This window comes from Cibotium barometz, chromosome 34 (assembly GCF_041138505.1).
Source record: "Cibotium barometz isolate CiBa-2024 chromosome 34, ASM4113850v1, whole genome shotgun sequence".
NCBI lineage: Eukaryota > Viridiplantae > Streptophyta > Polypodiopsida > Cyatheales > Cibotiaceae > Cibotium > Cibotium barometz.
The window spans coordinates 43,822,079-43,836,051 of record NC_141079.1 but is presented as its reverse complement, the minus strand read 5'-3'; the positions used below and the strand labels follow the sequence as shown (position 1 = coordinate 43,836,051).

The following is a 13,973-nucleotide window of genomic DNA, read 5'->3' as shown; positions in this document are numbered from 1 at the left end:
TGCGGTGTTGACGCTAAGCTGGGCTCCACCGAGCCCGTTTCAGATCCGTTCCGCCTTTTGGTCGTTGTCCCGGGCCGTGGGCGGCCTGTAGGCTGTATCCATTTCAACGATTTTGGCTGGCAAGTCTTCTCGATCGCCGTCCACCATCATCCCATTCATAAGCTCATCGAAAAAGGGGCTCTCCCATGGCCGGGCGGCCATCCAGCGTCCGAGCCATGTCCACCCCCAATGTGGCCTATGTGGCTCACAGTCTATAACCATGGGGTTCGTTGGCTTGGGGGGAGCTTTACAGTGCTGCAGAATGTAAATCTTTCATTAGTTTTCATAAACGTTTGCAATTGGCATTGGTGTTGATCACAATATAAACGATAGAACACCCACTTGATGGGGACTCTAGAGAGAGAGAGAGAGAGAGAGAGAGAGAGAGAGAGAGAGAGAGAATTGATAACAGACGATTGAGAGGGAGAAGGATTCACATCAGTCAAATAACATGCTATTATCTATAGGTTGTGCAGGGTTGATATAGGTTGTGGCTCGGGTACGAAGTTCGAACACTTCACAAAACATTGATTGGCATCAAACTTTGCAGGATTAAGGTCAGGGTAAATTTTGTTTTAGCTTGCCTCTCTCCATCTCTTTTCTGGCTTGCATCTCTTCTCTATGTCTCTCATTCACAACTACTCAACATCTTTTTTCTTTTCATTTTTAGATATGTTGAGGCATACAACTTGACATGACTTGCTATTTCTTGGTAAAACATTAATTTACAAGGAACATATTATCATAATAACACATTTCAAATATTTCAGATGGCTTTTGTGCAATCCACACTACTCGGATTTGGAGGATTTAGTAAAGAAGTTATTGTGGATAAGAAGAAAAAAGGTAAAAGGTCAAGTAAAGAAATTGACGAAGAAATTATTGCTAATGATTTTACTATAAGCAGCGAAGAGATTGATGAAAAAGAGGCTACGCGTAGAAAAAGAGCTAGGTTATCGTGGTGTGAAAATTGGAGAAGTGAATTTCATTGGCTGGAATTTGATAGAGAGAAAGCACGCATGTATTGTAAGGTTTGCATGGAGGATCCTAATTGCAAAAGTGAGTTTGCAACAATAGGTGCACAAAACATGCAGCATAGTGCCCTAAGTACACATGCACGCTCTCGCACACATAGGTTATCATTGATTCGTTCTATGTCAAGAGGAAGTCTTGAAGTAGGATTGAGCAAACAAAATGAAACACATGATGAAGAGATTACTAATCTATTTCGTACTGCCTATTTTCTTGCTAAAAATGATATCCCATTAAACAAGTTTGTGCCAACGTTAGAGTTTCTGCGAGAATGCAAAACTCCCAATGTACCCGAACATATGTACAACAATGATAAGAGTTGTGCAACTTTTGTTCAATATATTGGAAAAGCATTGTCACATAATATAGTAGAACGATTAAAAAATTCTCCTTGTTTTGGGATCATGATAGATGAATCAACAGATATATCTATCGATGAGCACATGATAGTATATGCATCTTATCTAGAGAATCATTGTCCACGTACATCTTTTTTTGGACTTGTAGATGTTATTGGGGATCGTACTGCCGAGGGCTTGTATAATTCTTTAATAACATTGATCTTAGAAAATGGATTGGACTTAAGAAAGTTGGTTGGATTTGGATCTGATGGTGCATCCGTAATGATAGGAAAGAGATCCGGGGTGTCTACTAGATTAAAGGAGTCTTGTCCTTTCATGACATCTATGCATTGTGTGGCTCATCGCACAAATCTTTGTGCATCTAAAAGCATAGAAAAGTTTCCATTTGCAAAAGCTATTGATTCCACAGTTAATGAAGTCGCAACTCTTTTTAGAAAGAGTGTCATCCGCAAAGAGAAATTAAAAGAATTACAAGAAGAATTTGAATGCTCAATAATTCAATTGGATAAAATTCATTCAATTAGATGGTTGAGTAGATCAATGGTTTTAGCAAAGTTTTGTGACTCACTAGAGCCTCTTCTTGAGTTCTTTGAGAGTGAGAATCTCGTAGTCTTTAGCAAATTGTCTTCTCTAGAACTCATTTATGCATTACATTTTTTAGCAGATCTATATCAACATTTGACAAAGTTAAGTAAAATATTTCAAAAGTCATATGTTGATATTACTAGTATTCCTGGCATTGTGAGTGCTGAGATTTGTGCATTGGAAATAGAGTTTGTGTCAGAACCGGATATTGACATGAATGCAAGAAAGGAAGATACAAGGGGTTTTCCTATTATTCCTGATTATGGACCAGAGAAGGGTTTTCTCCATGGTTTACGATCTTCAATAAAAGGTGACCATTTTCGTAGCAAAAAGATATCTCGCTCTTCTGATGGCTCTGATATTGAATTGGTTATTAGCTTTCAAAAAGCATTCACATTAAGTGTTATTAAAGATTTGAAAGAGAGATTTGTGGATAACTCTACCTTGGCTTGTTTTAAAATACTCTCTCCATCTTGCTATCCTCCTGGAAAGCTACTTAAGAATTTTGGAGCTGATGAATTAGACAGGTTGATATCATTTTATGGAGAAAGCAAACTTGCAAATGGTGAGTTAATGGAGAAATTTGTAGATCCAATATCTCTTCGAAGAGAATACCTTACATTCAAGATTCAAGCCACTAATGATTGGAAAGGGTGGAATTTGCGGGACACTTGGTCTTACATAAGTAACAATATCACTCTACAAGAAAAGTATGAAGGGTTGCTAAAGCTAGCGCAAGTTGCATTAGTCCAATGCTCCAGTACTGCAATTTGTGAGCGTGGCTTTAGTATACAGAATATTATCAAATCAAAGTTGAGGAATAGATTGACGACAAAGAGTACAACTTCCTTAATGCGAGTATCCATCGAAGGTCCTCCAATGTCCGAGTTCGACTTTAGCTCAGCAATAGAGCTTTGGAGGCTTGATGCCATTACGACAAGACATGCTTTTACAAATGAAGACTAAAAGGTATTTCTAAAAACTCTAGAGATTAAATACATTATTAATGCCTTCATAGCAAAGTACTAACGTATAATACAATCTTCTTTTCATTAGGAGATGGAGGAGCATGAAGGATTTGGGAGCTTGTGAGAAAAAAAAATTCAACTAGTCTTAGCTGCTTTTAGGATGCAATGCAATATTTGTAGTGCATTTATGCACAAGCATGGATGATATTCTTGTGAAAGCAAAATTCTATTTTCTTTAATGATAAATATCATTTTACTCATGAATTTGGCAATCAACAATTTAGTAAATTCTATTGATGTGACCAATCATTTTGTTGCGAGAGTGTTTTAAAGTCGTTTTTAAGTACATTCTCTTGATACTCGAGTTATTTTGTCGCAAGAGTTTTTTAAAGTGTAAAATTCTGAATAAAACTTATAAAACCTTCAAGAATTTCAGAGAAAAATTTTTACACTTGGCAATATAAGAACTTACTTTTGATTTTTCAGATTAAAGGTATAAAAAGATATAGGATTTTGGTTTTTTTCGAACACTGCTTGGGCACCACTGGGAGTCTATAGGGCTGTCAAAAACTGCCCCAATCGGTCCACACTTGCCCTTGGATCTTGCCTAAAATGTGGCTGCCAGTGGGCAGCGTGCAGGTGACAGAAGATCTTCTTCTAGGTGACCTTTGGCAGGGCTGGCACTTGCCTATGTATCTTGTTGCTATGCTTATGAGAACCTAGCTCGTGTGCTAGGGTTTTGTGCAAAAGGTGCAACCTTGGTTTCTGGAGCAACCAAGCCTCCTAGATGCAGGCTGATGCTTTCTTTGAAGGGGCTGTGCGGGCTATTGATCTACAACACATTGTGTTACAGCACACAGCTGTGACCAGGCTCAAGGACCAGGATGCCCATCCGTTTGCAAGGATGCCAACTGGTAGAGAATGGAGGTTGTGGTTGTTGGTGAAGAGCACGGTTTGTTGAGAGATGGAGGTGGGGAAGCAGAGGTGAGGTGATGCTGTAGATGGTAGCCTGGGGTGGCAAGCTGGATAGAGGGCTTGGGGGGGATTAGGGGCCGGTTAGGGGGTTGAGTAGGTGGTGGGTGCGAGTATGTGCATGGGGGTTTGGGCGGTGGGGGGGTGGGGGGGTGGGGTGGGGAGAGTGCAGAAGAAGAGGCAAGCAGGTGGATGGGTGGCACCCATGCTTGCTATGGCAAACAGCAGCACCCCACTCCATCATGGAAGATAAGCCCCACCTGTGTGCCGAGGGAACTATAGGGTGGAAAGGCCCTTGGTCTTCCCACCAGTCCTCGCCATAGCTTGAACGATATGAGCTTAGAGAAGAAGGGACTCTGCCCTCTCTGCACTGCTGCTTTGATCTGCCATGGCATGTCGGGGCCTCCACTGCGAGGAGATCACACTGACTCTGGTGGTGTTCAGCTTGCTTCTTTCCACACGCAGATCTCTGCTTGATCTTAGAGGGCTACGCCTAGAGTCCATCCATCTACAATTGTTGCCTTAAGTGGTCGTTAACGAGGCCCACCCTAGGTGTAGATCTAATCTTCTCAATAATGCTAGCTCAGTTATGATCCATGCAGCCTTTGTGTGTAGCCCACCCTGTTGCAACTTGCTACACTTTTCAAGTTTCAACATCAACCTTCTGAAATGTACAAGTTTAACGCAGTATTTATTTCGTGACTGAACTTCTTGAAGCAAAGTGAGTGAATCATATCCAAATAATTTGTTGTTTCAGCCAGAACTCCTTTTGGAAGAGAGGAAGATAGATACAAAGCATTTGCAGAAACTATAGCAATAAACCTTAATGGTGCATATTTCATGTCCGAGCACATCCTTCCATATTTGGTTCCTGGTGAATCAAGTATCATTCATATCTCGAGTACCCGTGCATTACAAAGTGAACCCAATACTGCAGCCTACAGTGCATCCAAGGCTGGCCTTTGCGGTCTAAGCCATTCACAGGTATCGACAAGTTCTTGTAATTGCATTTATCTTGTCAAAACAGCTACATCAGAGACTTCTCATCCTATCTCAAATGAAAAGGTTATGTAAACAAAATTGAGTTGTGGTGTGTTGCAGGCAATCACATTGGCTGGGCGTGTGCGTGTGAATGCAGTCCTTCCTGGTTGGATAAATACTGATCCAAGGGGAGAACATGTTTTGCGGCCTGGAGATCATAGTTGGCATCCGGCCATAGTTGGCATCCGGCTGGAAGAGTAGGAGTGCCGAAGGATGTTGCAGAGATGTGCTTGTTCCTATGTGATGGCAAGCGTGCCGGCTTCATAACTGGGCAAGAGTTTGTGGTGGATGGTGGAGTCACTAAAAAGATGGTTTATCCAGATGAGTGAGCTGTAAGATGTAGTTCTCACGATAGCTACACTAAAATATGTCCCGTAAGAACCTAGTTGAAGAAAAGAGCAACTTACTGTTGCTTTTGAGTGTCTCTTAGTATAGGCCCTCTCCCATGGTTAGGGTTTCATGCGGAAGGAGGGAATATTTTGTACTGTTAGGATGTGCTTTAGCTTACTTGGTGCATTTCTAAGATGCTACGCTTATTCCTCGCATGAATACGTATGCAAATTGGTACATCAATGTGTTAGCCAGTAACAGGGCATGTCTAATGCGTGCTCCCGTGCATTTCTTAGTATACTAAACAATGGAGTTTTTTATGTTGCTTTTTCTCTGGGTCCTATGTGCATTGCGTACCATAGATACTTACCCTTGTCAAATCCATCCTTTGGCCTATCTCTATACGCAATCTGTGTGGTGAGACATTGAGTCGCTCCATAGATATTGTAAATTCCAATGATGTTTTGATACTTAACCTTGTCAAATCCATCCTTTGGCCTATCTCAATATGAAATCTGTGTGGTGAGACATGGAGTCGCTCCATAGATATTGTAAATTCCAATGATGTTTTGACACATGCCTCCTTGGTGAGCATGTGGGAAAGTGGTCTCTGTATAGGGTCACCCTGAATGAGTGTGTTAACGCTGGACTCGTGTGCTATGGATGTAGAGCTGCCTTGGGCCCACAATATTACTGCGCTGCCTTGTGACCCGTAACACTGATCCGTAGCCATCAGTGGAATCACTGCATAATTGAGTGATTTGAGTGAGAGCAAAGGAGTCAGTGCTATGGGTCATGAAGGATAGGAAATGAGAGCTTCACTTTGAACATTATTGTAAAACTCGTGGCCATCACTTAGAAAGCCTTAACACATTTTTTTTTTCTGTAGATTTGTGGGTTTCTGCATAACCTTTGACACGATAGAGGCAGCTAGGTGCAGATTAGCTTTTAATTTAGACTGTTATGAGCACAGAAATGGGACTGTCAAAGGAGACTACTGGTGTGAAGGAATAGCAACAGTGGTGGATATATTTCATAAGAAGGATGTTGTACTTCTCTCTTAAGAGAGGTTGCAATGCCGTATATGTCTTGGAAAAGGTTTGCTTGGACAAATGGAATAGTGCTTCGTAAACTTGGAAGGCGGCTCGGTAAGCGCAAGGTACTTGGACTCACTTTGCCAGCTCCTTTTGATTAATGACATACATACAAAAATGCACCACATGGGACACCTGAGACTACCATGGCAGGCATGATCACACATCAGATAATATCTTATTGGTGCATTGCTGCTTTCCCTAAACAAGGACTAGAGAGCAAATAAGAGCATGTTTCTTAATAGATACAGGATCTTTTTGTATGTGTTATTTCATAGGACAAGGGCAAGGCCTTGGTTCGTGATCATGCTTATCCTCGGGATTTTGAACAGAAAAACTCTCCTAGTAAGGCTCTGGTTGCCAGAGATTCTTGTTTGGCAGGTCTTGGTAAATCTTTGTATGAGGTGCTTGTACTAATGTTGGAGATCTAGATATATTGATCTGATGCTGCTGATAAAGAGACTGATCTTACAGCTGCTCTGGATAGTGATACTCCCCTATGGGGCAGGTGTTGAATGCTTGTGGCAGTTTTACTTGGGATTCTTTTGTAATGGGCAATAATTCTCTCTTTTGCCAGGGAACCTCGAGAAACTATCTGGTGGTAATAAAGAGGCTTTGGTTTAGAGATAACCTTTAAGAGCTCTTCACATCTACAGGACATGGGTCCAACCTAACATCCTCTCATCCAGCATGGGCCTATACAAAGATAACTTTCTCACAATAGTAGTGCAACAGTGAAATTTATTGCCTCCTGGGTTATAACCCAGCGGTAGCACCTGTGCATTCCATTGAGGAGGTATGGGTTCAAATCTACTGTTACCTCCTACGTGGTCCAAAGCTAGAATAGGATGTAATTCTTTTTTTTTTTCTGGGAAAGATCCTTCTATTAGTTACTGAAAAACAGCCACAAAGGGCTAGATACAACCACGACGGGTTAGATACAAACTCGCCTCATATATGGGGCGGGAATCACATGAACATAAAGGGAAGAGACCCTTCTCCTCCGACCGGCCGCTTTGTGAGGAGAAGACTATCTCGGGGGGGGCGGGGAGGTGGGGACCACCACACAGGTGGTCTGTAGTGCCAAGTGGGGTCACCACTTGTGTCTGTGAGAAAAGGGCCAGGCCTCCATAGCCTCAAGAAAGCTTCCCGCCGCTTCCTCATGCAGTCAGAATCTCCTTGAAGCTTCCTCCATTGACCACGGAGGGTGTGAATGACGTCGAGCCAAATGCTCCTAATGGACTCAATAGGCGGAGTATGGGTACCCTCGATGGCCTCGCTGCATCTAGCACGCCAAATGTGCAATGCTGCTGCAAATCTCCCATCTCTTACATGAGCCTCGTCGCCAGTGATCTGTAGGTGGGGTTGTGATTGGTACTGCCAAGATACTATGGTGAGAGACCTGAAGGGCCAGCCCACTCCCATCCTCCTTATAAGCCCTGACCACTGCAGCCTCTGTGGCCCAAGCGATAGTGCCCCATGTAATGATCCGGGTCGTCAAGTCCCTGTCCATAGTGAAGATTCAAAGAATCTGTTGCCAGCTCTATTGAGCAATCCCAAAGATTGTGTCTTTGAGACTCCTGAGGGTGGCCACACCGTGGGCAAGCTGATGGCCTACCTCCAACTGCCAACCGCCAAGCTCCTGTGTGCCATCAGCCAAAGAAAGAGGGTGATCTTTCTAGGCCGGAAACTGTCCCATAGCCGCTTCCAAAATCTGAGAGGAAACGCGGCCCTATGTGACTGCCAACGTGCTGCTACTGCCAGGGTGCCATCAATCTCTGGCATCTGGATCCTGTGGCCGAGCCGCGCAACATATGCAAAGAAGGGGGCATCTAGAATCTCCTCCCGATCAGCGGGGTCTTGTGGAGAACTTACCGATTATTCTCATCGAGCCGTGCTCTAAGATGCAACTTGCATTTGGTCGCTCCACTCCCTCGTTTGCTCTGCCGGCGTCCCTCACCGCGGTGCTCATACACCAAGAAGAAGGCTGATTCTCCCACTCTCAAGCACTTGCATTATGTATGAAAAGTCCATTACAATGACTCAAAAGTCACTTACATACTTGGCCATGAGTTCACCCTACGTCGGACACTTCTTAAAAGTATCAAAAATTGACTTGGCTTTATAATCGCAGCCTTACAAATGAACTCCATGGACTTATCATCACAGACCTTGCCAAAAACCTTTTAACTTACGCTATTACAAAATACTAGGATGGAATTTATAATATTGGGCTCCAAAATGTGTTAACATGTCCTCCTTGTTGTAGGTTCTGTCCTCCGAAAGTTGATTGGCTTGAGCTTTTGTCCTCCCACAAGCTTCCGAAGACATCCTTCTGCTTTTGTATATTTCTGGTGTATTGGCAGAAATAATAACGAGTCCAAAAATGAGTGTAAAATATGTCCTCAAATGTGACAAGGTAATGAGGTGAGTCTTTCATTCGAAGATACTTTGTCCTCCAGTCTGGTTGTTCATTCAAAAGTTCAACATCCAACAACTCATCAGTATGAAAACACTTCTTCTTTTGGTAATCTCCTCTCGTTTGTTCTGGATGCTATTTCTTCCATGTGCGAAAACTTTGCCTGACCATCACTGTGACTATCCTTCTTTTGCATTCTTTTTTAATGTTTCACGTGCCTTGGCTTCCAAATGTGTAAGCACATTCAAAGGTACCACCTATAGTAGTCGCCCACTAGTTTTTCTTCATGTATAGTTTCGGTTTATGCAACTATGTTTCTTTTTCAAGCCTCATGTGGCTACCATCATGTATGGACAAGTTCTTGGATATAAGATGAAATTTTTCTTCTTCTTTATGTATCTATGTTTTTATTCAGGCGTTATGTGGCTACGATCATGTAAGGATAAATTTTTGGATATAAAATGTAATTTCTCATCTTCTTTAATCAATATTCGAAGTGTGTTCACAAATCTTTTTGTGCATATCTATCTTTAATTTAAGTTTTTATGTTGAAATCTTTGCTGATCTTGATTCGTCTATGTACAAGTAAGCAAAACCTTAAACCAGAGAGCTGCCTGTGCAAAAAATGCAGCTCTATAAGTGCAGAAAATGCAGCTGTACATTTGCACAGGCAGCTCTCTGGATTTTTTTTTAAAATTTTAGAGCGCTTCTATATGCATGTCTATAAGCACATCTATTATGCAGTATAGATGCGCTTATAGACGCACATATAGATGCGCTTATAGCCTCTATTATAGACATGTCGGTAGACGTGATTTTGAATACGTTGATGCACCACAAGAGAAAAAGAAACCCCCAGGTTCGTCGTAGAAGGTTAGGCATGCATATGGGTTTGACATGCATACATACTATGACATAAATAAAGTTTGATGATAGAGAGAGTTGGGTGTGATGAAAAGGGAAAAAGAATTGTGTTTATATAACATGATGTTTTTATGATAATTGTGTTTATATAACATGATGTGATGAAAATGGAAAAATAATTATATTCATACGTTTCCCCTTTTAAGAGTGGGCCAGACCCATGTCCTATGTGCATGTGTTATAGACACTAATACATGTAAATAAGGATTTACACCATTCAATAATTGATCTGCCCAAAGGTTGGCGGGTCTCGGCCACTCGTGGGTTTAAAAACCTAGCCATGATGGGTAACATGTTAGCATTTTTGTGTTTCGAGAGCACTGTCCCGTCCAAGGGTGCATCTCGATCTCCGCACCTCGAAAATTGAAATCAATGCAAAGGTGCATGTCGATCTCCACACAGGTCTTGAAAATTTCATGCCAATCTTCGTGCTCAAAATGTGAACGTGTTGAAATTTGAAGTGATCTCCGGCTTTGAAATTCACTCTCACGGTTATTTCTCGGGTAAGGGACAATTAATTAAAGAGCGGTGAGAGCCTAAAAAGTGCCCCAAAACCTTATGGACGTTGCTCGAACGTGGCACCGACCATATATATATATATTCTATATGCCTGGCACCCGACCATATATATATATATTCTATATGCCTGGCACCCGACCATATACATTACATATATCGTATGGCTGTTAAAAAAACCTGATGGGTATACGATATATTACATATATCGTATGGCTGTTAAAAAAACCTGATGGATAACGAACGGTATGGCAATTTCGTCTCCGCGCCTTGAAAATTGAAGTTTGGATCTGAATTCCTAAGAGTGGCGCTGCAGATAATATATAGCCTGGTAAAGCCACCGCTCTCAGAAGATAAAGGCGAGAGAGAGAGAGAGAGAGAGAGAGAGAGAGAGTTAGCTGCAGATAACTCTCTAAGAAGATAAAGGCGAGAGAGAGAGAGAGAGAGAGAGAGAGAGAGAGAGAGAGAGAGAGAGAGAGAGTTAGCTAGGTTTTAGGGACCGATCCTGCAGCTGGTTGCTGTAGCCTCTGATCATGCAAGTAGAGCCATTAATGGACACCATTCACGATTTTTGTGAAATGTAAAAACCATTGCATTGCATTGCAGCAGCAAGGTTCTGATTTATTTAGAGCCAAGCCAACCAACAAAAAATGAGGAGTTACAGCAACACTAATTCGCAGCAACTTCCTCCTCGTAGCTATTTAATTCTAATTAACAGTTCGATGATTAGAACCAGATGTAACCATATAACGCTTACGTATTAACCTGTCTGATAATATAATGATTATTGTTTATTAATCGGGATGTTGCTGCAGGAAGCGTGGCGTCGATGGAGCCTGGAACCAGCACTGCCGCCAGCAGGCATGACGTGGTGGTGGAAACGTCATCGCCCTACCCTATTCGCGTCATCGACGTGGCTGCTACTGTGGACGTCAGCGCCCGCGGAATCTGCTTCAAGGAGCCTGAGAACTGGGATTTCCACACCATATCCCACACTTGGATGCAGAAGGTCCGGGATTTCTCAAGGCAGATCGGAAACCAGGTCGCTGCTGCAGGAGCAGGGAGCTCAAGGACAGCTTACTACAATGAGGCTTTCAAAGCCGCAGACTTCAGTGATAGCCCGTGCTAAGATTTGAAACATCTCTTCAGGGTGCTGCAGGATGAAGAAGGCGTGGAATGCGCATGGTTTGATGCAGTGTGCATCGACCAGACCAGCCCGACGGAGAAGGAGAGGGAGATCCCCCGCATGGGGAGCTATTACTCAGAAAGCGAAGGTTGCTTTGTACTCCCACACGGCATCGGGCAAGACCTGCACATGAAGTTCTGGGGGGCATCTCATGCAGGTCGACCAACCATGCCGCGGTGGTTCAGCCGCGCATGGACAGTACAGGAATGTGCGCTTCCCAAGAAGCTCACGTTTGTGCTCTCCCTCAGTCTTGAGGAGCGGGAGCAACTCAATCACTTCCTGGAGTTTAGTCAGAGGAACAGGCTGCGTATAAACAGCTCAGATGAAGATGAGGATAAGGTCATCCTTAAGGTCAGCGAAAGACGTCCACGTGCAAGACGCACCATAGTGGCAATGCGTCCGGCTGAGGAGGATTTGCACTTCAGCAAACTTGGAAGGGGATTCTGCAGATGCCTGCTAGATCCTTTGATGGTGGTGTATGCAGAAACGAGTTATGAACTCTTTAGGATGTACTACAAAGACTACATAGCAACTAATTCACGCATTCTGCCTGATCGCATTCCAACTATGGGTATCCCAAATGTGATGTGTGAAGACTGTCGCTCCTTCCCACTTGCGAGAGAAGCCAGCAGCAACCAGCTTATATTCATGGATCGTCAAGCTTACATACATGTGGCTTCATTTTTTGCTGCAGCAACGGCACCGCTGCTTCATCCGAGTCCACTGTGTAGAACCTCACAAATTGCTTGCATGGATGATCTGAACTGTCAAGAGCCATTAATGACAGGACAGTCTATATCTTGCCCTATGCTTGTTGCACACCTTGTTACTGCCCGTCAATGTGATCACCCAGAAGACAGGATTCTCAGCATACTCGGGCTACTGGGGTCTAAGCAGCTGATGCCTGTCAATATAATTAAGGACAACCTGGATGACCAAATTCTAGAAGTTTGCAAGAGGAATCCCCACTTGGTGGTCCAGCTTTGTGCCATGAGCTTCTTTGGCTATGAGAAGCCTGGGATGTCGTGGGCTCCCCGGCTCCTCAAGCATCATCGTGGCGATCTAATCTTCACTCGAATGATGATCGGGGAATGGGAGGATTATCCAGGTGATTAACTGACCTTAAACATTCTCATCATGATTCACACATCAAGTTCTAGATAGGTACTTGCCATATGGGCCCTGGTCTAGACTTGTAAGTGCTCCAAGAAACCTATTTTTATGGCTCCATGTTAGACGTAGGAGTGCTTATTGTTTGAGGTGTCATATTTTTTGTTAAGTATCATAGTTTAATATATGTGTATGGATGATAGGTCCCATCATCAAAACCAATGTGCACGTTGTCAACGTGTGCCCTCAACATATTGAATTGTCAACGTGCATCACCAACTCTACGGCTGATATCAAGGGCCAATCTGGCGAATTTCAATTTCAACTCACATTCAAATCTGGCGTGAAAGCAATGTTTCAGGAAAATCGCAATAATTACCGGTACTTTACATGGAGGGCCTATAGCCTTGACATGCCTGATGCTATGCAACCTCATTATGCCAACCTATGTAGTGTTATGACTTGCCCATCTGGTTTTTTTCAAAACTCACTAGGGTGTCTTGGACTCCCTATCGAGAATTACAGGAGAGATAAATTACAGCACATAAAATTAAAGCTTTGGTGGATCCTTCTAGGTGATGCCTTTTATGCACATGAACCATGTAAGGTTGCGATGGCTTGTATAGAGGCTCCAGGTACAGACACATGTGTTGTCCTCCACAAAGTTGGTCTCTATTTCTTTCCCTTAGGTCTTGCTAGTGAAATCTTCAATGAAACCATGTTTTATAGGCGGTATGGGAAAGCGTTTCTTGAAGTTAGATTCTAGAGGATGGATTTTCTAGTGCTATGATGAATTTGAAGATTGTATTCAATAAACTGGGATTGTCACAATTCATCTTGGATTTTTTTCATTTTTCTAAAATATTGGATCTCGTTTAGCGCTCGAAACAAGAACTTAGCACTGCCACTGTTTTCGGGACCAACTTGTCTCATTTTTTGTAGTTTTACAGTAAACTATATCCGTTTTTGCCGATATAGAGTGAAAAAACCCGCACCTTGAGCTCGAGTTTTGGATCTCGCAAAGCCATTTTTAAAGAAATACCATAAATATAAAGCCTCGTGAAAATTCAAGGAAAAAATGACGTACGTTTAGACATACAATTCTTCTTTAGTTCTTTAGATTGCACTTACTTGCTATGTATAGATTCAATTTTTGCTTTAAATAACTATGCCTATAGGGAAGACTCCAAGTGTCACCAAATGCGCCATTGGGGTAGTGTAACCATGCTAGGTGGCATACGGATGACCAAAATTATTTTCCTACAATTGGTTTGTGGTAATATATGTTAGAAAATGAGAATGATCTAAGTATATGAGCATGAAAACATTGAGAAGATTAACGCTTGTTTTACTTACAAAACGGATGAGGAATCTCCTCAAACCACCACAACCAAG

At 42.6% G+C, this 13,973-nt stretch overlaps 2 protein-coding genes across 2 annotated transcripts; both read left to right on the top strand.

Annotated features, from left to right (window-relative positions):
* Window positions 1-515: 515 nt before the first annotated feature.
* LOC147619061 (uncharacterized) lies at window positions 516-3,425 on the top strand. The gene is made up of 3 exons (XM_086774529.1): window positions 516-596; window positions 810-885; window positions 2,206-3,425. Exons 2-3 carry the CDS (start codon window positions 810-812, stop codon window positions 2,982-2,984), a joined length of 855 nt encoding a protein of 284 aa, XP_086630655.1. The 5' UTR covers window positions 516-596; the 3' UTR covers window positions 2,985-3,425.
* A 2,979-nt stretch (window positions 3,426-6,404) lies between these two features.
* On the top strand, window positions 6,405-13,344 carry LOC147619060 (uncharacterized). The gene is made up of 5 exons (XM_086774403.1): window positions 6,405-6,488; window positions 6,702-6,810; window positions 11,098-11,324; window positions 11,442-12,576; window positions 12,782-13,344. Exons 1-5 carry the CDS (start codon window positions 6,405-6,407, stop codon window positions 13,342-13,344), a joined length of 2,118 nt encoding a protein of 705 aa, XP_086630529.1.
* The last annotated feature ends 629 nt before the right edge of the window (window positions 13,345-13,973 follow it).

Coding starts and splice junctions, on each gene's coding strand:
- LOC147619061 (XM_086774529.1), top strand. CDS start 810: ATGGCTTTTGTGCAATCCACACTACTCGGATTTGGAGGATTTAGTAAA. Junction 886..2,205: donor TGTGGATAAGAAGAAAAAAG/GTAAAAGGTCAA, acceptor CATTGGAAATAG/AGTTTGTGTCAGAACCGGAT.
- LOC147619060 (XM_086774403.1), top strand. CDS start 6,405: ATGCCGTATATGTCTTGGAAAAGGTTTGCTTGGACAAATGGAATAGTG. Junction 6,811..11,097: donor TTCTTGTTTGGCAGGTCTTG/GTAAATCTTTGT, acceptor ATGTTGCTGCAG/GAAGCGTGGCGTCGATGGAG. Junction 12,577..12,781: donor GGAATGGGAGGATTATCCAG/GTGATTAACTGA, acceptor TATGGATGATAG/GTCCCATCATCAAAACCAAT.